The sequence below is a fragment of the Carassius auratus genome, chromosome 18 (genome assembly GCF_003368295.1).
Source record: "Carassius auratus strain Wakin chromosome 18, ASM336829v1, whole genome shotgun sequence".
Taxonomy (NCBI): Eukaryota; Metazoa; Chordata; class Actinopteri; order Cypriniformes; family Cyprinidae; genus Carassius; species Carassius auratus.
In genome coordinates, this window is record NC_039260.1 from 7,270,398 (window position 1) to 7,295,619 (window position 25,222).

General features: G+C 34.5%; 1 protein-coding gene across 5 annotated transcripts; it reads right to left on the minus strand.

The window, feature by feature from the left end:
* On the minus strand, positions 1 to 25,222 carry ppfibp1b (PPFIA binding protein 1b). Of its 5 annotated transcripts, XM_026287327.1 has the most exons (28): positions 25,088 to 25,222; positions 18,458 to 18,541; positions 17,587 to 17,792; positions 17,062 to 17,148; positions 16,427 to 16,540; positions 16,090 to 16,221; positions 14,106 to 14,198; positions 13,851 to 13,943; positions 12,870 to 12,987; positions 11,919 to 11,963; positions 11,187 to 11,248; positions 11,015 to 11,099; positions 10,197 to 10,336; positions 8,819 to 8,919; positions 8,316 to 8,375; positions 8,074 to 8,134; positions 7,492 to 7,663; positions 5,859 to 6,000; positions 4,989 to 5,120; positions 4,607 to 4,757; positions 4,357 to 4,468; positions 4,163 to 4,251; positions 3,331 to 3,453; positions 3,117 to 3,242; positions 2,021 to 2,209; positions 1,761 to 1,928; positions 1,124 to 1,189; positions 1 to 1,034 (listed from the first exon to the last, which is right to left on the minus strand). In XM_026287327.1, exons 2-28 carry the CDS (start codon positions 18,519 to 18,521, stop codon positions 948 to 950), a joined length of 3,018 nt encoding a protein of 1,005 aa, XP_026143112.1. In that variant the 5' UTR covers positions 18,522 to 18,541; positions 25,088 to 25,222; the 3' UTR covers positions 1 to 947. The 5 variants fall into 5 exon arrangements, with proteins under 5 accessions (XP_026143112.1, XP_026143115.1, XP_026143113.1 ...); XM_026287330.1 differs by lacking the exon at positions 13,851 to 13,943; XM_026287328.1 differs by lacking the exon at positions 11,919 to 11,963.

Consider the following 25,222-nt stretch of genomic DNA (forward strand, 5'->3'; position numbering starts at 1 on the left):
TGCATTTAGTATTTTATTCACCTTTAAAAATGAGTACAAATCAACAAAGTACAAACACGTAACTCTGAAATGGTTATGAGTGGCACTATATTTTCAATATATTTTTCAGCTGCTTACAATTTTGTGGACATGCCAACATTGCATTAAAGATTCATGCTGTATGATAGCATTTCCATAAATGAGAACATTATTGCTATCCTTTAAGTACTGCTGCAGAAGAAATATAATTCACAATGACCTTTCATTAAAGTAACAATATTTTGCTAATATTTTATCCAAATCAGGCTTAAATAACATGCAATCCTTTACAAACCAGATGTAAAATATATTGTACAGAGTTCTGCATGCAAATGCACAAAGCATATGCAGTATCAATGCATGTATGTGCTTGATAAACCAAAATGTACAGGTCAAAAAAAAAAAAAAAATCCTCACACATCTAGATTTTAAGACATCACTGCACCCTAATTATTGGCAGTGTACAACTTTAATTTATCAACAATTTAATAAAATACATCTTTGATTTTACCTGAAAGTGTCTTTGTGCTCTTCTGCCACCATAATAATAACCAGCACAAACTGAAAATCTGTCACAGATTTAGGCAGGCAGATGAAAAAGAATGCATACTGTATCTCACCAATGACCAGCAAATTACAGTAGGATTGCTAATTATTTTATCTTATTTATTTTTACACACACACACACACACACACACACACACAGGGCAGACATTCTTCCATCTACCTTTATGAGACATTAATTATTAAACAAAATGTTCTTAAAAGGCAATTGAAATATGTTAAAATGGTGTTTCGATGAGTTGACACTTGGTTCTGATTGATATATTTGGCATTCAGATGTGTGTGGAGGTGTCGGCAGAGGGATTGGCACAGTCACTTCCGATTAAAGCAGCAGCACTAGGGGCGAGAGTGTCCCCGCGGTGCCCTCACAAGTTGGAGTCATCATCCTTCACACTGGCATTGGGGAACGACGTGGAGATCTCCTTGAAGAACTCGTCCTCCTTCAGCATACTCTGAGCACAAAATGCGAGAGGCACAATTTAGGCACAGGCACACTTTATAAAGCAACACAAGTGAGATCAGATGTGTAGCTGCTTGTTACCGTTAAGTTGTTGATGCCCTCGGAGAAAGCACCAATCTGCCTCACAGTCCCTTCAGAGTCCTCCATCTAAGATTGAAAAGAAGAACATGAAATCATACAGGTGTTAATGATTAATCAACGATCGATTCATGGTTTTAATAATTATTTGAATAAGGTTATTGACTATTGAATAATCAACCGATTATTTAGAATAATTAAGATATTTAAATGTTTTTAAAAGAAGTATCTTATGCTCGTCAAGGCTCCATTTATATTATGAAAAATACAACAATACAGCATTATTGCAAAATATTATTACAATTTAAAAATGCATTTTAAAATGTTAATTTATTCCTGTGATGGCAAATTTTAAAATTTTAAATTGTAATAATATTTCACAATATTACTGTTTTTGATCAAATAAATGCTTTTGAGCGCATAAAGACACTGCTTACAAAAACATTTAAAAATATTTATATATAAGTAAATGTTAATAATTTTGGTAATTATTCATCATTGAAAAATTAAGCCATTACAAAACGTTAATGCATTAAATATAGTTGACAGAAACTTAGGGTGAAAATAAAAATATAAATATATATCCAAACAATAAATGTATTCTATATTTATTTAGGCACCAGAAAACTTCTATCACTACCTGGTCGAATCGGTCTAGGTCATCATCATAGATCTGGAGCTCCATGCCTCTGTAGCCTTTCTGGAAGCTGCGTCCTTTGGGCATCTCCACATCCATGGGACAGACATACTCTTCACTGTCCTCTTGTTTCTTCTTCCTACCAAACCCTGCAAACGCCAGCTTGTGCGGCTACATTTGATACAGACAGTGTTTGAACTCCAAACTGATTCGATCACATGCCAGCTCTACAGCAGATGGTCTGGAGGTGTCCTGTAACATACCTTGACTTTAGCCGTGGCAGTGAGTACGGTGTAGTCTGGGTTCTCTAGACACTCCTGCTTGAGTTGCTGGGCCTCAGAACCCACCAGCAGGTTGAAGTGAGTGGCCAGATGCCTCCGCAGAAGAGTCTTGTTTGGGGGAATATTTAGCAGCAGAGCCATTGTCTCCACATTAAAACGAGGTTCCAGCACCTAAAATCATGAACAAAATTATGCCCATTTGATAAGAAAAAAATTGCACTTTTGCAGATGCTTTTATTTTATCTTTATTTCTACTGGAACAGCTTTCTGTCCCGATACACTTTACATTTACATTTAAGGATTTCACAGATGCTTTTATCTAAAGTGACTGCATTCAAGGAACACATTTAATAAGTTCTTGCTTTCACTGGGAATCAAACCTATGACCTTACTAGCATCATGCTCTACTGTTTGAGCGACAGTAAGGCTTCAAGTGAATCAAAGAATGAATATCACCAACCAAATCCATACAAAACAGCTCGCCAAAGCAAACTTTCCATAAAAAGTTCACTCTGGCTGGTAAACACCAAACTACCATTGGTCTGTGGAAATTACTTAATAGGTAGGTGTGCTCTGAGGCTCCACAAGTAAAAACAAACGCACAGAGAACTGATTTATAGTAGAAATGTATGTCATTCTAACTGAAAATGACACTGACTTTTTTCATGTTTAATATTGTAAAGCTATGGAGGCCCAATCCTGCTAAGAAAGGATAAGTGATTTTAAATTAAATAATATAGTCTTTTGGAAATACTTTTTCTTTAAATTAGTTTCTGTATTATTATTATTTTTTTTTGTATATTTATGCATTCATTTATTTTATATTTATTCATTTACACATGTATTTATTTCCATGTTTATTATAAATAAATGTCACATAAATTCAAATGCCGAAATATCAAGCTGGTGCAAATATATCCACAATCGTTATGATCTAATGATTTTTTTATTTTTCTCACAACTGTCATTTTTATTGTGTGTTTATTTTGTTATTTAGAGGAAAGCATGCAGCACATACTTTCGTTTTCCAGTGCAAACCGTTAACCATTCCAACAAATAACCTAAAGTTGTTTCTCACCATCAGTCCTCCATGCACTCCACTGCCCCTCAGGTTGGGTGCGTATTCAGCCAGATCGACGGACCGCAGCCACTCCATCACACGGTGGTTGGTCCATTGAGAGACCTCAGCAGGACTTATGTTGTTCTGAAATAATGGTGAAATATAGGATTGCTAGTACAAATACAGTACAAAAACAGGACAGAACCGATTCGAGTTTGGTATCTCCTCCAACCTCATCTGAAGGTCTTCGCCGCAGACAGTTGGGGTCATAGTTGTTGAGCCGGAGCACCTGAATGGCTCTCTTAATACTGAGGTGATGAAGAACACTGCCCACTTTCAGAGATAATAGGTCATCCTGTTCAGCAAGGACAGAAGAGAGTGGACTTCAACAACTTATTTCTAATTACTATTCATTCATTCAAGGATTCGGAAAGAAATAAATAAACAAATAAATACATTTGGAAACATATTAAAGTAGGAAACTATGGAAGCCCATTTCTACCATTGAAAAAAAAAAATTAAAAAGGTAATTGTGACTTCTTATCTCACAATTTGAATTTTTTTTAGTTTACATCTCACATCTAACAATACAAACTAGCAATCCTGATTGTTTTCTCAGAATCGTGTGATATAAACTCATAATTCTGACTTTATATCTCACAATTAAAAAAAAATAGTATATATATATATATATATATATATATATATACACAGTATAATATAGGTATATGACGCAATTCAGAGATGTAAACTCACAAATGCAAGAAAAAAGTATGAATCGTGAGATATAAAAACGCAATTACCTTTTTTATTTATTTTTATTCAGTGGTGCAAACGGGCTTCCATAGGAAACACATATTTGGTATTGTAATATTTCACAATATAAATGTTTTTACTTTTTTTTATTAAACAAATTCAAACAGCCTTCTTTCAAAAAGATAAAAAAAAATCTGACCCCAAAAAGTGGAAAGCTAATAAATACTGAATGCTATTTTAACCTTTTTTTCAGTGATTAAAACTTTGATTTATGTAAAAATGTGATATTTTCTGGGAAAAAGACGAACCACAGTCATATAGTGAAGCATCCGTCCATCCACACGTCCCTCGTCAAACTGAGTCTTGTACTGTGGGAGGCCGATATCATCAAGCCACCCTAGAACAGAAGAAAATCAGATCAGATACATTCAGCCTTAACTTAACAACTTAAAAATTTGACAACAAATCTGAAACCATGGATGAATAAACATCCATCCCTTACTTGTCACCCAGTGGTAGTCTAGTTTGCTTTTGTTGTCCTCTTCCTCTGAGCCCAATGCCTGCAGGGCCAGCTGGAGTTTCTTCCTGTGTAAAGGGTGTTTTATTCCCAGCTCCTGCATACAAAGAGCAGAACAGTCCTTAAACATGAATTTCAGAAGGAAAACTGATTTTTTTCCAGGCTTAAATGTGGTCTCAAGACATTTGGACTACACTATATTCTTTCATCCTGATTCTGAGAAATAAGAGCTCACTCTTTCCAGATCCTGCTGGGATGCCTGCAGGAGCGTCTGGCCGGAGGCGACCCACTGCCTTGCCAAACTCACATACAACCCCAGTCCCTGCTCCTGCATCCAATCACACACCTGCTCCCGGGACCAGCGTGCAAACGGAGCGTCCAGCTCACTGGAAAACACAGACAAGCAGACCTTAGGAGCTACAAAGACAGTGACTGCTGGAGATATTTGCCATTTACTACAAAAATGTTACTCTGACAACATCATCAATGAGATTTTACTGACGGACTGAAACTCTGAATTAATAAGTTACATGTAAGTCTGTCACCTGGGGGTTTCCCAACAGTAGAGCTTTCCATTTTGAGAAGGAGCTCTATCCCGCGTCACTGCGATTACTGACCTGTTGGTGTTCTGCAGGTCACGTGACCAGCCCAGCCTGGGCCCAGCTGTGGCTCTGACTCCACCCCGTTTAAACTCACTCTCTGATAGGTTATCATCCAGGTCGAATGTGGTTGATTGACTTCTTTTAAGCCTTTAAAGAAGAAAGAGAAAGTATGAGAAAGTCATCAGTTAATTTTTTACCATATTCAACTCAAATCGAATCAAATAAGCTGATAAAAGAATTAATAGTGCATGCTTTAAATGACTGACAAATTCATCCACATTTAGCTCAATAAATAAATAGATAGACAGAGAGAGAGAGAGAGAGAGAGAGAGAGAGAGAGAGAGAGAGAGAGAGAGAGAGAGAGAGAGAGAGAGAGAGAGGCAGATTTTTATATGAGGTACATGAGAACATTAATAATCATATTTGTAATATAATAATACATTTATACTTTTTTTAGAATAATACAACTTGAGCATACCGTGTTATTTTATAAAATTGTAGTATTTATTAATATTTATAATTTTTTTTTTATAGTTTTTTAATATAGTTTAAGACATTTTCAGCTATTCCTTTTTAAGTTTTAATAATTTTGTATGTGTTCTTGTCATTTTAATCTTTTTTATTAGTCTTTCTTTTCAGTTTTAATTTATATTTCAGATTTAATAATTGTAGTACAATTAACTTCAATTTAACTTCAACTTATTTTATTTCAGTTAATTACCGCAACATTTCTAGTTTTTACTAATATTTGTTTTAAGCTTTTTTTTTTAAATACCTTAATAGATTTAGGTTTAGTTAACATTAACACTGCCAGGATATAAAATATGCTAGATAAGGAAAGATCCTTAAAGACCAAAATGTCCAATGTCCATGTTTTAGACTCACTTTCCAAAGAGTGCTTTGATTCCTTTAGACTTTTTCTTGCCCTCCGGAGAAATGGGGAGCGTGTTTGTGCTGTCACTATCAGTTGACCTCTGCGGCATACCTGCCAGATCCAGATGGTCAGTGCCGTTCCTCTCGGTCTCAGCTGTTCAAACAAAAACAAAGTCCTGTTGTCACCACAGCAAACTACGTTACCCACAATACCTTGGTCAGTCAAGCATCGAATAAACTAAAGATTATGGGAAGGAAGAAAAAACAAGTCGTTCAGTTAAAGAGCAGAGCAGTAAAAATGTCATGAATAAAATGAAGTTTCAAAGAAATATATCCCAAAAATGACAATGTATTCCTTGAACTGCTGGAATCAGCATCATGAGGCAAGATCGCAGAGGACTTCTCGTCTGGGCTGAAGAACAACTGGATCGGGTTTATTTTAGGAGTGAAACCACGGAGCGCAGTCACATGCAGGTCAACACAATGGAAGCAATAACATCTCTGTTATTGAATGGCACTAAATCCAGCCTGAACGTATGGTAGTTTGAATGTGAGGGGAACATACACAGCTGTGAGAATATGGTCAGAGTATCTAAGTCCTAGGTAATGTGGTCGCAAAATAACAGCCATGAGGACAGAACCTTTATATACTTCATGATTACCACATGAGCTCAATGTTTAAACACATCTATTTAGTCTATTATTTTGAGAAGAGGACTTCAAAACACCCATAATCAACATGACCTCATTTAATATCATCTCCTGCTATGAAGAAAAGAAATGAAAATAAACCAACTCTAGGCCTACATTTCTGAATTTCGAAATACAGACCTTTTTTGAATCAAGCCTGAAGCCAATATGAACAAAGTGTTGCTTCCCACAATATGTTACAGATTACGGTAATCAGTAAAAGACTTGTTGTGTGTTTTGACTTTAAATGTGCTTGATATGCTGACTTTGAGCAATAGCAGAGTCTGTTTGAAACATTACAACATGGTCAGAGAACCAATTGATTATGTGCGGAAATGCTTGGAAAAGTTGACGGAAAGAAAGAAATGAGGACACATCCAGGTACTTTGTCTTTCTTCAGAGAGGCCACATGGCAGGCCTAACCCTTAAATGGGTGTTTGTACTACCGTATATTCCGGACTATAAGTTGCACTTTTTTTCATAGTTTGGCTGGTCCTGCGACTTATAGTCAGGTGCGACTTATCAAAATTAATTTGACATGAACCGAGAGAAATGAACCAATAGAAAACATTACCGTCTACAGCCGCGAGAGGGTGCTCAATGCTGCTCAGTGCTCCTGTAGTCTACACTGAAAACATAGAGCGCCCTCTCGTGGCTGGAGACGGTAATGTTTTCTCTTGGTTCTTGGTTCTAAATAAATGCGACTTATATATGTTTTTTTTCTTCATCATGACGTATTTTTGGATTGATGCGACTTATACTCAAGGTGCGACTTATAGTCAGAAAAATACAATTTGGACACTCCTGACCATCACCATTATAATTTAAAAAACAAAATGCCCAAAGGTTTTTATTTATTTATTTATTTTTTTAGTAATTTTAGATTTTTTTTTATCACAGTGAAACTGTAATTGACCAGGGTAATATTGATCTAGAAGTAAGATAGAAGTTGTACCCAAATTAGGGGCACTAGCAGTCCTCTTCCCTCCCTTGAGCTTGAAGAATCCCCGTCCAAAGGAAGATCTAATTTTCCTGCTACCGAAGCTGTCATCCTCAGCAGTGTGAGAAGAGCTTGGGGATTTGGGTGGTAGAGTTGTGATCTTGTTGAACTCATCAAATGCTTTGCTCTAAAAGTGACAAATAAATTGAAGGTAAACAGAAATCTAATATAAAAGACAGAAACACACAATTTCTACAACTTAAAGTAAAATTTAAATTAAAAATGCATAAAGTATAATATATAATTATCATTAAAAATATATATTTTAATTTAAAACAACAATTAATAATAATACAATTAATAGTTATGGTTTAAGAGAAATACACATTTTAGCTGACAATTTTTTTTTTAAATAATAATAAAGAATTCTGCTGGCCTCTGATCTACTGTTAAAGGATTCTGGAATAAAAAAAAAATAACAATAGGTATTTTTTACTCACTTTCAATAACTTTAAATATTCAGTATATTTTCTAACCATAATAAAAACCTTAAAATAAATACGCTTTTCCTCAAGTCTTGATTGAGCTGAAAAATACCTTTTCACTGCCGCTTCCATCAAGGTTGCCCTGACTTGCTGATTTTGTGTCCTCTGAAGCTCTAAAACATGAAAAGACATTGTTACCGTCACTCTTTTCAACATACAGATGTTCATAACCACTATGGTAAGGTGTCTGACACACACTTTGTTTCACAATAGTGGCATTTCAGGTTACCCAAACACTAGCAAATATTACTGTGCCAGTTGTGTAACCAAACTCCACCTGACACACATACTCACTCGGGACTCTCATCTAATGGGGTCTCCGGTGATTGAGCTGGCTCCTGACACTCTTTCTCACTACAAAGGACAAACACAAAAGCAGTGGGATGCAGATGTGGTGGCAAGGCATGATGGGTAAGCAGTGGAGTGTGTAGAAGAGCATGCACTGATGGGCTAAAGATGAGGAAATGATTCTTTAAACACCACAGAATGATGGGATAGTGTGAATAGGGAGATGTGATCATGAACTCTGTTGTGGAAAATAGGCATTTCAAAGGCTAGAAAGGATGGAAAGAGGATACTAACAATAAAACACAAGAAAGGAAAAGCCTTCAGAGGTGCTAAAACTAAGGATAGGATGCTTGGATGCTGTAACATAGGTTGGATGCTCTGGAATGTAAACCTACAGCCATGGCTATGGTATAAAATAATGTTTGCTTGTCCAGGTTTTATTAGATGATGATCTTTTGTGAAAAAACCTCAGCAGACAAAAATGTGTGTTTTAATGTACTGAAGCGTACCTTGATAACTGCATTTGTTCCAGGACTGTATCACTGTCTGCTTTGTCTGGGGACGAGACTGTGAGCGATGGCACTTGGAGTGTACTGACAAATGTAGTCGCCTACAAATGAAGAGAACATGCAAAGGTTAATTCACACCAGCATTTTTCAAAAGGCAGACCCCTGGAGATCCATCGCAAACAACCTTTCCAGCTAAAAAATACATGATTTAATATAACATAATGAAATACATCCTTTTTAATAGGGTTTTTTATTTGTTTGTTAGTTTTTATAAAGCATATTTGAAAACCACCATGGGTTGACGATGGTGCTGTACTGTACTGTACCATTAAGGGCATTAAAAAACAAGTACATTAAAATGGACTGAAAAATATTAAGAGAAGCTGCATTTTTATATAACTTCTGGAAAATTTCAAGTTGTTCATTGTTTTTATTCTTTGGAGTCTCCATGATGTTTCTAATTACTGTAAGTAAAAAAATACAGTTTTTTTTATATCAGCATGCACACCTTTCAGAATACATAGATAATTTACAATTTTAATAATGCAGATTTGTTTTGTATTACATGTAGTGTTGTTACTGCTTACAAACTATTACAAATAATTTTCGTCCAGTGAAACAAAGAAATAAAAAGCATAAATACAACATTTGAGAAACTTAACCTAAACTTATTTAATGTAAAAAGCATAAATGATGCACAAAATGAAGTTACTGTTCACAAACTATTAAAATAATTTTGATTCAATGAAACAAAGCTGAAATCAAATAGAATAAAAAATAAACCTGCTTTGGTTGAAATACTAAAATTACTTAAACTGACAAAATAAATTGAAGCTAGACAGAAACTTTTAAAAAAATCTAATAAAAATGACAGAAACACATTTAATTTCTACAACTTAAACTAAAAAGAAATGCTATAGCCGTATATAAATAATTCACTCATAAATAATTTAATAATTCACTCAGTTTTGGAAGTACTTGGTTCAAAAAGTTCTACTGCATACATCATATTCCAAGGATCCATCATCTCTGAACGGTAATATCTGAAGACATTCAGTCACTCGCTGACAAGTGATTCTCTGCGTTTTAGATTGTCTGCGACAGTATGAGCAACAGTTTGGCATGCTGCGTGTTCTGCAAGTGTTCAATTTTGCCTTTAGCTTGAAAAAACACCAACACAACTTCACTGAACTGTCAATCAGTCTGTGTTGCTCTAAATTAAGACTAATTCTAGGTTGCAGTGCAGTGATTTTAGATTATGCATGCCAAAACAAAATATAGTTCTTTAATAAGGACGCAAACTAACCACAAACGATGAATGGTGTAACCTTCAGGGAAATATTATATGAATTTTGTTGGTCTAAAAAGAAAATTGCACCTCATTTTGACCCCTCACAGCAACTTCTTCTGTGTAAGAGAGCAGAGACCTCTCAGTGTCCATGGAAACAGAGAGGGCGGTGGACATGGAGAGCGAGCTGTCACTATTGCTCCCGTCACTGTCTCCTTCTTTGACCTTATCTGATGAGATAGAAAGGGAGATTTTGATCATTAGCTCGGAAAACACCACACACCAAATACAGCCTGTCACCTATCAGAAGCACATTAACGGATTTAACTAATTGAAGCTTTTGAAACCACATCCAAGTCCCATTTCACCCCAAAACAATAAAATAAAATAAAATGGTAAGAAATACTGGATTTTTATTTTATTTATTTAATTATATATATAACTTTTTTTTTTGCATTTTTTCATCAACGTGTATGCCTTCCACAATATATAATTTATAATCTAATAATGCATTTTTTTTGTTGTTACTGTTGTTACAGTTCACTAAAATTATCAAGATCATTTTCATTAAAGTAAAGCTAAAATAAAAATATTAGATGACAACTTTAGCTTAACCAAACTTTAAAAAAAATTAAAATAAATGAAGGTTAGAAATGTTCCATGACAACTAACTGAAATAAAACGAGTTGAAGTATTAAAATTACTAAAACTGAAACAAAGCTAAATAAGAAATGATAAAATGACAGAATCCCTTAAAATTCATAAAACCAAATAGAATTAAAATAAATCTAATTCAAAATATTAATATATACTATAACAGTATATAAATAATACAAAAAATACACTGATTACAGGAAAGATAAACAAATTTTATTGACATCACTTTTTATTCAAATAAAACAAATCACCTTTCCTCCCTTGTGCTGACAGGACCATCTCTTGTACTTTCTTGTAACGCACAAGTGACTGTCGCAACTCTTCAATCTTGCGATCCTATACAAATCATCATTAAAAGCATGAAATGCTTAAAGTTTTTTTTAAATTTTCAAATGGATAAAGAAACTTTTGACTTAAAGCTACCTTCTCCTCATTTGCTGCCATCAATGACTCCATTGCTTTCTTCATTTTCTGTACTTCCATATCTGCAAAGCACAGGCTTGGTAAACTAAAGACCATTTCACTAATTGGCAAAGAAACATTAGGCTTCAGGCTTGACATTTAACATCACATTAACTGTACACAGACACGTCGAGCTGAAATACAACAGTGAAATTCTGTGACAAATGTGAGAAATGTACACAATGAAAGAAAGGAAGAGCTTGTTGGGATTAAACGTGAGTGTATGCAGCCACAAATAAGAGTGGACGTCCAGCCTGTGAGGTCATGAGGAGTGTGAACATGGGTTACGGGCAATGCACTATAATGATGGAAAGATGGGAAGTGAGGTGAAGAAACTAGCTTTGGGGAACAGAAGGTGTTACATTACAAGGTGACAGGCAACACAAACAGAAAATAATGTAAATGTGACATGCCAGATAACGACCACAATCAGACTTTTGTCAGGGCTAGAACATAATAACGGATTGATATTCATTACTTCTTTCACTTTCTTATACCCAATATCTTGTATTTTTAAATCCATTAACTTTCTATACGACTGTAATTTGCAATGCTTTATTTTGTAGAAAAGCAAGCTTCATAAGCACCATGCCCAAACATGCAGGCACAGGAGGCAGAGGACAAAAATAGTACAAAGATTAAAAAATAAAAAAAGGGGTGTATGTGTAGAAGGTAGACATGGAGTCCCCTTACGTTTTTCTTTGAGCCTCTTTTTTAATGTTTCCTCAGTATGGAAAACTGTTTAAGACAATGATCAAGAGTAATGATATTAAACGTCTTCTGCTACTGAATGTGTTGGACCAATAAAGTGCTATCAGTAAAATGAAACATAGAAAAATACAGAAAAACCACAGAAACAAAACATGTAATTAATTAATTAATTAATTAAAAAGGGAGAAATATATATATATATATATATATATATATATATATATATATATATATAAAACAAACCTTAATTAACAACAAGGAAAAACAATGGTAAAAAAAATCAAAATAAACGATCAATAAAATTAAAACAATCAAAAAAGTAACATAAAAACCAAATAAACACAAACAAAAAATAACAAACAATATCATAACAAGGAAAACAATGTAAAATAATAAATACAAACAAAGCATAGCAAACAAATATAAATGTATAAAAACACAAGTAAAAAAGCAAAAGAAACTAAAGGAAAAAAAAAATGTTTAATTAAAAAAAAAGCAAAAACCTATAATAATTAAACCAAATTGTAAGAAATCAAAAGTAAAAAAAAGTTAAACAAATCGAAAAACTAACAAATAAGCACAGACAAAAAACTTAACAAGAGAAAACAATGTAAAAACATTAATCAAAACAAACAAAAATTAAGCAAAAACTAAAATACAAACAAAATAAACAAGCTAAATTAAAAACAAACATCAAAAGTAAAACTAAATGTAACTAAAATAAACATAAATGCAAAATAAAAAATGCACAAATTAATTCAAAACAGTAAAAACAAAGTGATCTTGATCTACTCCAGATTTTATTTAGATGAGTCAGTACAGCATCAGAGATACAGCATAATGACAAAACAAAACTAGACCCCTGTAGGGCATGCTGGGACAGGCAATACTGCAATTTCTAACTTTGAAGAACAGCAACTATGCATGACCCACCTCTCTCTGTGTTGTCTAGGCCTGAAGGTGTTGGGGATCTGGACCCAGTCTCATCCTGCAGCCTCCTCAGATCACCATCTCTGCCATCCAGCTGCCTTCTCAACATAGCCAGCTCCTCCTGAACATTAAAACACACACATCTCACAACTCTGATCCAAAGTCTGGACCACCACTGAAGTTAACAGGTTAACCCAGCAATACCAAACCCTGCAGCTACTAATTACAAACAGAGAGATCAATAAATGGCACATGCAAACTGAAAGTCTGACACAATGTTATTATTTTACAAAGAGCCAAATATTCAATTAATCAATTATATGTGTCTACAACTCATCAAGACCCCATCCAAGAACTTAAAGAGTTCAATGCATTGCCAGGGTGGTTGTGAAGTTTAGAACACCAAAAAAGCTACAGTAACACAATCATGCAGACCTCACACTGAGCTTTTTGAAACGTGGATTAACAGTATGCTAAAGTAGGAAGTAGCAACATAAATAGCTTTTCCTGCATTAAAAGCAGTCTGAAATGTGGCCCTCTCAGCTTAAACATCACGTAGAGCCTCACACTAAAGCATACTTGTGGTTAATTAAACATGCTGAGATCTTATACTGGTGCCACTGCTTATAGAGGAGGGCAGATTTAATGAGCAGCTTTCAAATCATGATGAGAAATGTGTCTGCACAAAATGGTGTAAAATGGAGAGCTATGGAGCTCTCAGTCGAGCTGAAACAGTAAGAACTTTGACTCTGTAGTGACATGGCTCATAGGCTCATTAAAAGTGGCCTAAGAATGTATTTGGACACTGAATGTCAGTGAATTGTTAATAAACTATTAAATGTGGCCACTTTATAATATTTAACCTTCAAACTGAAGCCTTCATTAAAAGTGCCAAAAAGCAAAGTTTCAGTTAAAAAAAAATAACTAAATAAAAAAGTCTTTGGATCACAACCACATGCAGCAACCACCCTGAGGTATGCCGACCTTGAGTGCCTGGATTTTTTGCTCCTTCCTCTGTTTCTCATACTGCATCTGGCCCATTTTGAGTTTCAGGCTAGAGAGTTTGGCCATTAGCGACTAGAGACAGAGAGGTTAGCCAAGGAGGAAAAGGAAAATAGACACTTAAGGATAACAAGAAAGATGACAGGTTATGTAAGAGAGACAAAAGAAGAAGAGAATCCCTATGCAAGCTTAAAGATGGCAACATCTATTGTTGTTTTCACTAGTGTTGAAACTCACCTTAGTGGATTTCAATTTCTTTTCATACTGCAACCGTTCACTCTCCATCTCAGAAATGCGATATCTTAGTTCATTAATCTCCAAAATCAAACCCTAAATAGAAAAAAAAAGCAATTTCCATAGGATTTCACAGAGTTTATAAAGCATTTTAGCAACAAATTGAAAAAATTTGTTTAATTTTTTTTACATTTGATTAAAGTTAAACTGCTGACTGCATATGTGTGCCGACAATTAACCACAAAAATAAAATAATGTTTACTTACAAATTAAAAAACTGAGGGACTTTAATACATGGAATCTAATAATATTAATTACTCATTTCTAAACACACACAGACTTATCATGGCCATATTCCTAAACAATATTGCTTCAAAGAGCTTCAAAGAGAACCCTACTCTCAAGTTTGAAATGGTTTGTTTAACAAACAGACTAAGTTTTCAATCTCTAGAAATCCTTTACAAGCAGCCAAAAAAAAAATAAAAATAGTGACAAGCTTCTATTTAGCACACAGGCCTTTCAGGGCCTAGCTCTTTGTCAGGATGTCTAGCATTCAGCCATGGATTTATGATTCAATAAACAACAGAGCAGCCTCTAGTTGTAAACAGATGCATCCACTTGAAGCAGTGATCCGGAAAGTGCAAGGACAATCTGAATACACTACAATTCAAAAGTTTGGGGTCAGGTTTTCAATTTTTTATATTATATTATATTATATTATATTATATATAATAACATTAATTAAATAAATTCAATTGCAATAATATAACTATTAGCTATATAGAATAATATAGAATATTATTGATCAAATAAATACAGCCTTGGTGAAAATAATATACTTCTTTTAAAAAAATATGTTAAAAATCTAATCAGCTACAACACTTTAAATCGAGTATTTCAGGCTACAGTAGTTCTGATAGTTCTTCAAAATCTAAAATGACTTATTATAGTCTTAGTCTTAACAGGATAAAAAGAAGATATTTTGGGAAACAAACTGGAGTCTTGCTGAGACAGTAAATTATGTGGCAGCAAAATAACAGGAAACAGAAGAAATAATTTATATCTTTGAAGAATGTGTTGACCAACCTAGACCAAACACTTGCCAATTTAGTGCACAGTTTAAACAATACATAATTTGTATATGTATTCTATAATACTCTAAGAAGAATGAGAAGCACAAGCACAAAGAAAGGCCTGAAATGGATCGTTTGTCAACCACAAGAAGACAAAACCTGTTTTTTGTGGCTTACTGTGAACACACAGGTGCAGAGACTGGTTCATCTCCATGACCCTAAAATGGCCCAGTTTGCATTTGGGCAAAGAAACACCCACTTTGTCAGGAAGTGTATTTGTGAACTGGCCAGACATGGTTTAGGGAAGGTTTATCTGACGTACAGTAGTTGAAACCACTAATGTGGAAAATCTTTCCAATGGATTCCAACACCATCTCGCTGAGGACCCTTCCTACTCACATTTATCCACAGTGGGCAATAGTCCTTAGTTGTAATGACTACTTTCTTGAGAGAAAAGAGGCCACAAAAACCATTTTTTGGACAGGAAATGGTATCTGGTAAAGGCTGTTTTTGCATATGCCATTTTGCCCAGACAGCAAACAAAGCAGAGAACAGTTAAAAGCCCAACATTCCAGTGCACTGGAACAGACTTCCGTACCACAACATGACGTGATTGGTAGATGTCCGAGCGCTAACAGATCGCATTGTTGAATGCACGTCTTTCTGCTTCAGGCTTGTACAGAAACAAAAGGTTGGCTATACTGCAGAATCACGATTCTAAACAAACACTGAAGTCATTTTCCAGCAAACTGCAATATGTTAAAGCGATCAAAACAAAACAGCTCTGTGTGCCAACGGTGAAACCACAAATTAACCAATCACTAGCATTACAATTAAAGCACAGCCACTGACATTTTCAAATAAAGACATCCTTACACAATTAATTCCCTCATGCATGTGTTCATGTTTTTTACCTCACTATCTCCAAATCTGTCATCAAAATCAAATCTCTCTTTCTCCATTGCTGTTAACTTCAGTTTCAAGTTGGAAACCTCTGCCATAAGCTCCAGCTTCTGAGTTTCAAGGGTTGATCTGCACAGGAGTTCCTAGGAACAAGAGTTTACAAATGGAGCATGAACAAAGAAAATTGGTCTTATGAATTAAATATTATGGGCTTCTGCTTGTAATTGCACAGTATAGTGAAGACGTGTAGTAAACTAAGGGCTGAAAATAAGCTCTAATGCGCAAAATGCACATGCACCCAACCATCAGACCATGTCTCCAATAAACAACGCATATCTTTAAACACACCTGTTGTAACATTTCTTCTGTGGCATTTAGTTTCTCACGGTGTTCATCAAGGCACAGGTCTAGGTCCCTTATCTTTTCTCCCTGCGCCTCAACTTGATCTGTCAAAACACTTACCTGAAAGGAAACGATGATTATATTTTATTCAGCAAGTATGCATTAAATTGATCAAAAGTGACAATAAACACATTTGTGTTTTTAAAATAATTTATTTTACAATGAAAAAAAATAAAAAATAAAATGCTGTTCTTTTGAACTTTTCTTTACCAAAGAATCTGAAGAAAAAAAAAAACTGTATCAGGGTTTCTACAAAAATATTAAGCAGTTTTCAACATTGATAATAAAATGTCTCTTGAGCAGTAAATTATTAAAAGGATTTCTGAAGGATCATGGTATACTGAAGACAAAAGTGGATGCTGAAAATTCAGCTGTCATCATAGGAATAAATTGCATTTTTAAATATATTGAAAAATAAATCAAATATTTTAAATTGCAATAATATTTTACTATTGTATTTATGACCATACAAATTTAGCCTTTGTGAGCACAAGAGAGTTCTTTCAAAAACATTAAAAAAAAAAATCTTGCGCACCCCAAACTTTTGATTGTACTTACCGTACGTGTATATACAAACTTACCTGAAGCACAAGGGATTCTTTATCACTTTCAAGACGATTAAGTCTGTCCTGGTAAACATCACCGGTGATTGAAATGTGTCCATTTGACTGTCCAAAAATCACAGAAAAATAACTTATTACAAAAGAATCCAACAGAGTATGACTTATAACAGTAATACTGAGAAAAACAGGGTCACGAGATTCAGGGTTTTCATGCACCATTTACTGTGGCAAAAAAACATTAACATTGGGTGAACGAACATAATAATCCAGGTAAACTGGATAAATATGATACAATGTTTTGACTTTCCCTTGGCTGTCTCAAGACACACAAGAAAAATGTTTCTTGGATCTGCTGTAACTAATATCTTGAGGCAATGATAAAATGAAACTGCACTGCATTCTTAATTACAAGTAGAAATACTGCACATGATTCTATAACACTATCTACTTACTTACAACATGGCAACACATAGTGTGTTACCTCATGTTTACATCTAGAGTAGACACAGTGAATTCCAGAGCCCAGGAATGTGGTGTACGTACCAGGTGTCCATGCAGCCACTCCACCAGACTGTCTGCAGTAGAGTCTGGGATCTGGCAACGCAAGCTCTCTCTCTCCTCAGCGTCCATAAGTTCCAGAACACCCCTGAGGTCCTCCAGTAAGTTCAGGGCTCGCAAATTGCCAATGAAGGGTGCTGTTGGGGACTGACAATCAAAGATGCCATTGGAGTAGTCCAGAGCCTTGGAGCCTGAGCGCCAAAGAGAAGAATAAATAAAAGCACTGAATGGGTAGTTAAGCATATTATATTCAGACAATATTATGCGCAATAGAATTTGTGGAGCTACAAGTTATATATCAAATGCTTGGGAGAGCAATACAAAATTAAGGGTTTTATTGTTCTACAATAAAGCACAATGTATGGCATTTCTGAATTAAGCAATCATTATAAAAAGCACAATTATCATATACTGTTTGTGGCATAAAAGATAGTATAATAAAGCATGCTGTAGGCAAATAACCACTCAAGTTCTGAAGTCAGATCCAGGGCAGAGGAAATGCTTTAATTGCTAAAACCTCAGGGAATCATGTGACCTGACAGGCTCAAATTTGAAATGTCAGCCTTATACTGTAGTAAGCCAGTGATTAATTACTTCATATGCTAGACTATTTGGTCAAAGTGCTAATATCTGTTCAATCTTAACTCTCTTTAAACCTCAGTAAGGTTTCATTAAATGAGTCTTTGTCATTTTCACTACAGAACGTTTCCCATGTGGATAGAATGAACAAATTTAAAGTTAATCATTTTGTCAGGTTTAAATGTGGAGGGACCGTTGGATTTGTAATAGGAGGTTTTAATTCACTTTTGGTATGGTTAACGGAAATGTTGAAAAGCCTACATGAGTACAATTTTACCTGCTATAATCCCATCCATTTGCTCCAAGGCTGCTGCCAACATGTCACTGGCATCAGACATCATCTTGTTCAGCACTGTTTATCCTGAATAAAGAGGAAATTACAAAATAAATATTACAGTAAACAGTACAAAATGCATTTAGGAAATCTCTAAAAACATTAATAGTGTTAATAGTGCATTGTAGTGCATGTTTGATACATGACTAATGTTATTCAGGAAAGTATTACACAGACACCAAAAATTTGTTTAGAATTTAACAGAATCTAGAGCCAAATAAGAAAAACATATACAGAGGGAGGATAGACAGAAAAATGTGATCTACTGTTATTTTACTATTATTTATATACTATTATAGTATTCATTATATACATTTAAATTAGTTTCTATTTTTCTATTTTTATTTCAGTATAATCAGTGTAAGTATGTTTTATTTTATTTAGAACTATTTCCATTAATTTCTATTTACCTTTATTTTAATCTCAGTTTAAGAATTTTATTAGTTCAACCTAAACTTATTTATTTCTGTTATATGCTATGGCAGCATTTCTAATTGTAATTCTAGTTTTGTATAATTTCTTTCAAGTTAATGATAGCAACATTGATGTGAGCACAGAAACTATAGTTCCCTGGTTAACACAGTCAAGCTCCAACCATTAGCCACAGATCTGAAAGAAAAACTGAGCCATTTATTTCAATTATTGGCACAGTGCTTGTGCTTCTGCTGGGGACACTGGTTACTTTGTTGGGGGACTAGTGGGGACACATTGTCAGGCGCTTTTGGCTTGTGGCCCTAGAACACAGTGGTGGCATTCTCTCCATTTTAATCCTCAAAACAAGGAGTTAAAGAGACACCCTGTCATGTTCTGATATCCCATGCACCAGTATTGATAAAATTCTCTGCTATAATGCACAAATACACCAGGCCAAATGTTAACTTACAAAACCAAAAAGAAGGGAAAGTGTGCTATACTAAGAGGGAGTTCAGTTTTTCTTCATAGAACTGGCTTGTCATCTAAGTCAGATGAGCTATTCAACCATTTGGAGTCATTCAAAGAAATACGTGAAGCATAAAAATCACAAAGCATCACTCTGAAATTATGTGTTGTGGCAAAGGACAATCCTAAAGGCTGTATACAGTGAATTAGCAGTTAAGAATCCTTTAAAACAGGTAAACACAAATTCTGTTTAAGAAGCACGCAGGGATTATCAGAGCAACTTAGTTTGGGTTTTATACCACAAATAAATCCCCTTATCATCTAATAACCCAGCACTGTACATAGTGTACAAGTACTTTAACTCAAGTTCATTTCTAATGAAAAAAAAATTACTTCATTTAATTACAATGGTGACTATTTTCAGGTGCAGCGTAATATCACTGCTCCTGCTGCACCCATGGTATGGCAGAAAGTTTCTTGTTTTTTACGCCGGAATGAGAGTATAATTCTTAGCAAGAACTTTAAATTTTCCGTCAGTCTTAGTACACGATGTAATAATAGAAGAGTAAGGTTTTAAATAGGAAAAATATTGAAACTCTTTGGTCATTTTGAGCAAGATGCTAACGGTCTAATAAGATTCAATGATCTATGCTAAGCTAAGCTAAAAGTGCTACCCTGAGATTGGCTGAATGGATTCAAAAAATTGTAAAGCACAACTGTTTAACTCTAGGGGAGCTGGAAAATGAGCCTATTTTCAAAAATAGTGGAGTGTTCCTTTAATACTAAATACATACAATATTCAAAGGCAGTACCCTGACAGTTTAGAACAAACGTTCAATTAAAGTTTGCTATCCAGCCACTAGACATTACATAAGGCCACTGTGAGTTATAAAAGGGGACTGACTCCACATATTTGTATGCACAGGCTGATTTAGGAGTCACATCTGTTAATAAGTAAATAAGCTTGTCAATACCAAACAGAGATGGTGTGAATGTAGCCAGTCTGTTAGTGAATCAAACACTTTCTTCTGAAGAGTAAAAAAAAAAATGCTGTGACATCAAGTTCAGAGTAAACTAATGCGCTTCACTAGTGTGAAAGGTTTAGTTTCTAAAATAACAATTCTCTGATGCAGAACTATAAGGGAAATTTTCAATCTGGTCTTTCAACTATATATAAATAACAAATCAAAACCTTGTCTGGAGACTCCTGTTATGTCTAGAAAAGTTGTGCTATAAAAACATCACACCGGTCACGTTTACACAGGATGCTTTGGTGCATTTTTTCCTTAATGTTTCTAAATAGTTCTGTCAATCGACATTGATATCTCTATTTAGAGCAAATAAAGCAGCAAACAAGAACTCATTTTAGTTTCTCTGTCTGTCTCGAAGACTTTTAATATGAGCTAAAAATCACGCAGCGTAGACTCAAGCTAAGCTCAGGATGCTTTGCATTGCAGATTTTTGCATGGCTGGAATTTCCTCTCATGGCAGGAACATGGTGGCTTCCAGCCTGTAAAAAGTGATAACACGTTCTTTATGAAGCTCATATTTCCTCTCTGAATCATGAGAAGCCAAACAGAGAAATTAAGACCCCGGGTTCAGATCGATCAACATCAAAATGGTTTATCCACATGCAAAAACATCATGCTGTCAAACAGCAAAAAGTTACAGCACAAGTGTTTTTCTAAAACCACAGACAAAGGAAAATCCTGAAGTATGTGTTTCAACAATCCTTGGAACAAATCTTACGAGAAAGCATGCCAATAATGACATTAAGAGGGAAGAAACTGAATGTGAGACATGAAGCCTGTCCTTTGTGTGGAAATATTTTCCTGGACACAAAAGAACACAAGCCGATAGGTGCAATTGTCAAAAGAGAGAGTCAACTTCTTTTTTGAACGTAAATAAATATTACTATTTGTTCTGTTCCCTGAAAAGGGCCCAAGATGGCATTAAAGGAAAGGTTATGAATATGAGCATGAGAATAAGGGGAAAAACCCTTGGTGGCCTCTGAAATCCATCAGACAGGCACCTAAAGGCAGAATGTGTATGAACTTTATCCACTCCACACTCTGTTTGAGCCATATTAGCCACTATCCCTCGCTGAACCGCTCTGACTGACTGACAGAAAAACCTCTGCTGGCACATGCTGGGGAAAAATAGCAGCCTTCGGGTCATTCATCTCAACAGAAATAAAAGCATTCATGGCAGGCCAGCCGTGTAAGCCAGCAAATTCGCCTCAAGTCAAGCTAAAGCACGCATAGAAACATGCTGGAGAGTCATGGGAAAGACATTTTTAATGGCCCTGTAAGCACACGTTCATCTGATAAATAAATATGTACGCCAAGCTTTCTAGTAAATGCTGATGGTTATATTTTTCATTAACACTTAAAAAAAACAATGGCCGCTAACCAATAAATGGCTAAAAAAAATATATATATATTTTCTAAAAAACAACAACAACAAAAATAAAACCTTGTTTTAAATGAAAGTAATTTAATTACTTAGTGATACTAAGTATAAAAACATCATAATGTACAGTATGAAAAATATATATTAATTTATTGCTTTGATAAAGATTACATTTAACAGTGTCAGTTTTATAAAATTATTAGGATTTCTAAAGATTAAATTAAGGGATAGATGACGGCAAGGGTAATTTAAATATTAAATGGGTTAAATGAACAGTCATGCATAATTAGATATTCAATACCAATAAAGTAAAAAAAAATGTACAGCATTAGCAAAAAAACAGAAGCTGCCAATAAATCATGCATCACTAGTACTTTGATAACGGAGTACTGAATGAGTATCATATTTGTGTATCATGGTACATAAACGTTTGAGGTCAGTAAAATAATTTTTATTAATTTTAATTAATTTTAAAATAAATTAATACTTCTATTATTAATTAATAATATCTGGCACAGAAAATTTATCAAAAGTGATAGTGTTTTACAAAAAAATATATATATATTTTATATAAACAGTTGTTTTTTTACTTTCAAAAACAAAGACTCATGAAAAAAAATATATCATGATTTTCACAAAAAAATACAAATAAAATAATAATATTAAGCAGCAAAATGTTTTCAAAATTGAAAATAGTAAGAAATTTTATCAGGCACCAAAATGATTTCTGAAGGGTCATGTGACACTAAAGACTGCAGTAATGGCTGCTGAAAAATCATATTTGCATCACAGGAATAAATTACATTTTAAAATGTATATGAAAACGAAAACAATTTTATATTTAATATTTTAAATAAATATTTCACAATATCACTGCTTTTACAGTACGTTTGACCAAAAAAATGTAGCCTTGGTTAGCATAAGAGGCATTTTCCAAAAACATCTCAATCTGATGGCCACGGACATTTGTAGTTGTCTGTAGTGTACATCATTCACCAATTCAAAACCATGGTACATGTTCACCACAAGAAAAAAAAATTGTATTGACACATTATATCCATTATTTTCCCCTTCAATTTGAACGTTTTTATCAGACTGATTGTGCCAGTAGGTTTTTATACACTGATAAATGCTATGCCTGGTTTTATGTGGAATTCAAAAAGAAATCAGATGTGATCGCAGAGTTTGAGCCAAGCGTAGAGTTCTAAAAGATGTTTGGGTCTTGTGCAAGTACTAGAGGAACACAGATGTGCACAAGCCTTCAGTCCAGCCTGTGCACGTGGGAGGAGAACAACCCCTGCTTACAACAGGCTCCTTTTCTTAAATATGTCAGAAATAGAAAGAGAATGGAACTTTTTTTTTTTTTTTCCAACTCCACTCTTTTATATTTGTGGTTATACTGGGGCGTCACTAAGCAGAGTTTTATACATAGGCAGCCAATGACACCCCATCGCTGACTGTTCTCATACTCAAAACTTCTAAAGGGAAACCCATCTGACACTGATCTGAAATATCCTGTCACTATACTAAGCCAAGGCGTCGGCATAGAATATGATGCATCATACTTCACATAACCACATGGAACAGAGAAGAGACGCCTGCCTGATTTCAGGGGTGTTTCATATGCTATCTATAGCTAACAGTAAAAATAAAAAATTCCACACTGCTTAGGTAAATGCACAGATGTGTTTGCAAATATAAGTGGATAAAGGAAAAACGTGTGTGTATGAGTGTTTTTAGCCCTTCCAGATGGCAATAGAGTTTGTTACACAACAAACAAAGATGGCTGATGAAACCTGCAGGCTAACTTTGGGCTGCAAACACAAGATTTAGACAGCAAATGATGCTCTTTGAAGTTGTTCAACAGAGGCAGTAACTGTAAACATCACACCATTTACACAATATTACAGATGTGTGACTGAAATGGACTTAAATTACAAGAACAAAGCTTCAAACGAAAAGCTTCAAACTAGCTGAATGGGTGCAAAGAAACAGCATGTAACCCAGAATTAACTGTGAAATTTTGATAAAGAAAAGCTGAAATAGTATTTTATTGTAAATAACACTTATTTGTTTTATTTACAACTTTACAAAAAATTGTTTACAGTGTAAACCAGGGTTAGCCTAACTGTTACACAGTTTACTATAGTATTATTTTTGAGTGGAAGTTTATTTTTAAAGTCAGTTTCTGTATAGACGCACACACCTTAATGCTGGCTACAGAAATAACCTGCTTTATTGCCAGGGAAAAGCTAAAATGGACAAAAACATTTTGTGACTATTGAGCTAATTGCATCTTGTCAGGCTTTGCAGCTAATTATAACAATGAGCAAACATGTAAAGAATAACATAGAAAAATAAAAACTTGTTGAGAATGCAGTAAATCACTTTAATTAAAATCTAACGTCACTACATTGCAAATTATGATACTATTGTTTTTTTTTTTTGGAGATGGATTCACAAAAGTAATGTAAAAACTAGCTTTGAAACAACATAAAAACCAAAATTTTTTATATTTGTTACTGACTTGATTCAAAACCATTTAGTTGCTGATATTAAGCCTTTTTGACAATTTCCAGTGTGACAACTTGTCAGTCTTCCAATGCACATCCAAAAATATACATGATGCTGCACACTACAAACTATCACACTTTTAATTAAATAGAGGAAGTCACTCAAAACATATTTCTGTAGACTCTACGGCTAAAAAGTAACAATTACGTTCTGTAAGCTCTGTCTCAGTCCAGATCACAGGTGAGGATGCTGTAAAGCCAGCTCATGTAAGAGCAGCTCTTGTTCTTCTGTGGCTACGTGGAATGTGTGAATCACTTCTTTACAAACACAGCTGTAACTCAAATACCTAGTCCTGTTCTTCAAATCCCACCTTCTGTTTTAAATTTTAAGTTTTCTGTTTTCTTTTTAAATAGCTGTGTTTTAAGTATTGCACAATACCAACAAACATCACCCTTGTTTGACTAATCGGGTTTCTGAATATAACATCATAAAAGGTTTCTGTATTCAATCCCTTAGGCTATGAAAATATTACTAACGTTACGTGTGAAGAGATGATAATTTAATAAACTATCATAACTAGGCACAAAACTAGCTTTTTAAAACGTCATATACTTTTAAAATGTATATAACAGTATATATGTATTTTTTTAATTACACAATTACAATAACGTTTCCCACTCAAACAAGTTTAGGAAGCCAAGTTAATTTACAAAGAACTGAAATGTATATATATCAGTTAGTTACTCTGACAACAAGTAGATTACTTACCGAATTTGTACCAACTTCTTAAGTATGAAAATATTAATCCGTGGACTTTTCTAGCGGTTTAATGTGTTTAAGAGATTTGCTCTTTCCGCTGTTGGTGTTCCCACCTCGCCAGCGCCATGTCGACGATAAAAGTGG

Excerpts from the sequence above, each read along its gene's own strand:
- ppfibp1b (XM_026287327.1), bottom strand. The coding sequence starts at position 18,521 with ATGATGTCTGATGCCAGTGACATGTTGGCAGCAGCCTTGGAGCAAATG. Across the intron at positions 16,222-16,426 it reads CAGAAGAAATGTTACAACAG|GAACTCCTGTGCAGATCAAC; the intron begins GTGTGTTTAAAG and ends TCTTGTTCCTAG. Across the intron at positions 11,249-11,918 it reads AAAGAGGCTCAAAGAAAAAC|ATATGGAAGTACAGAAAATG; the intron begins GTAAGGGGACTC and ends TGTGCTTTGCAG.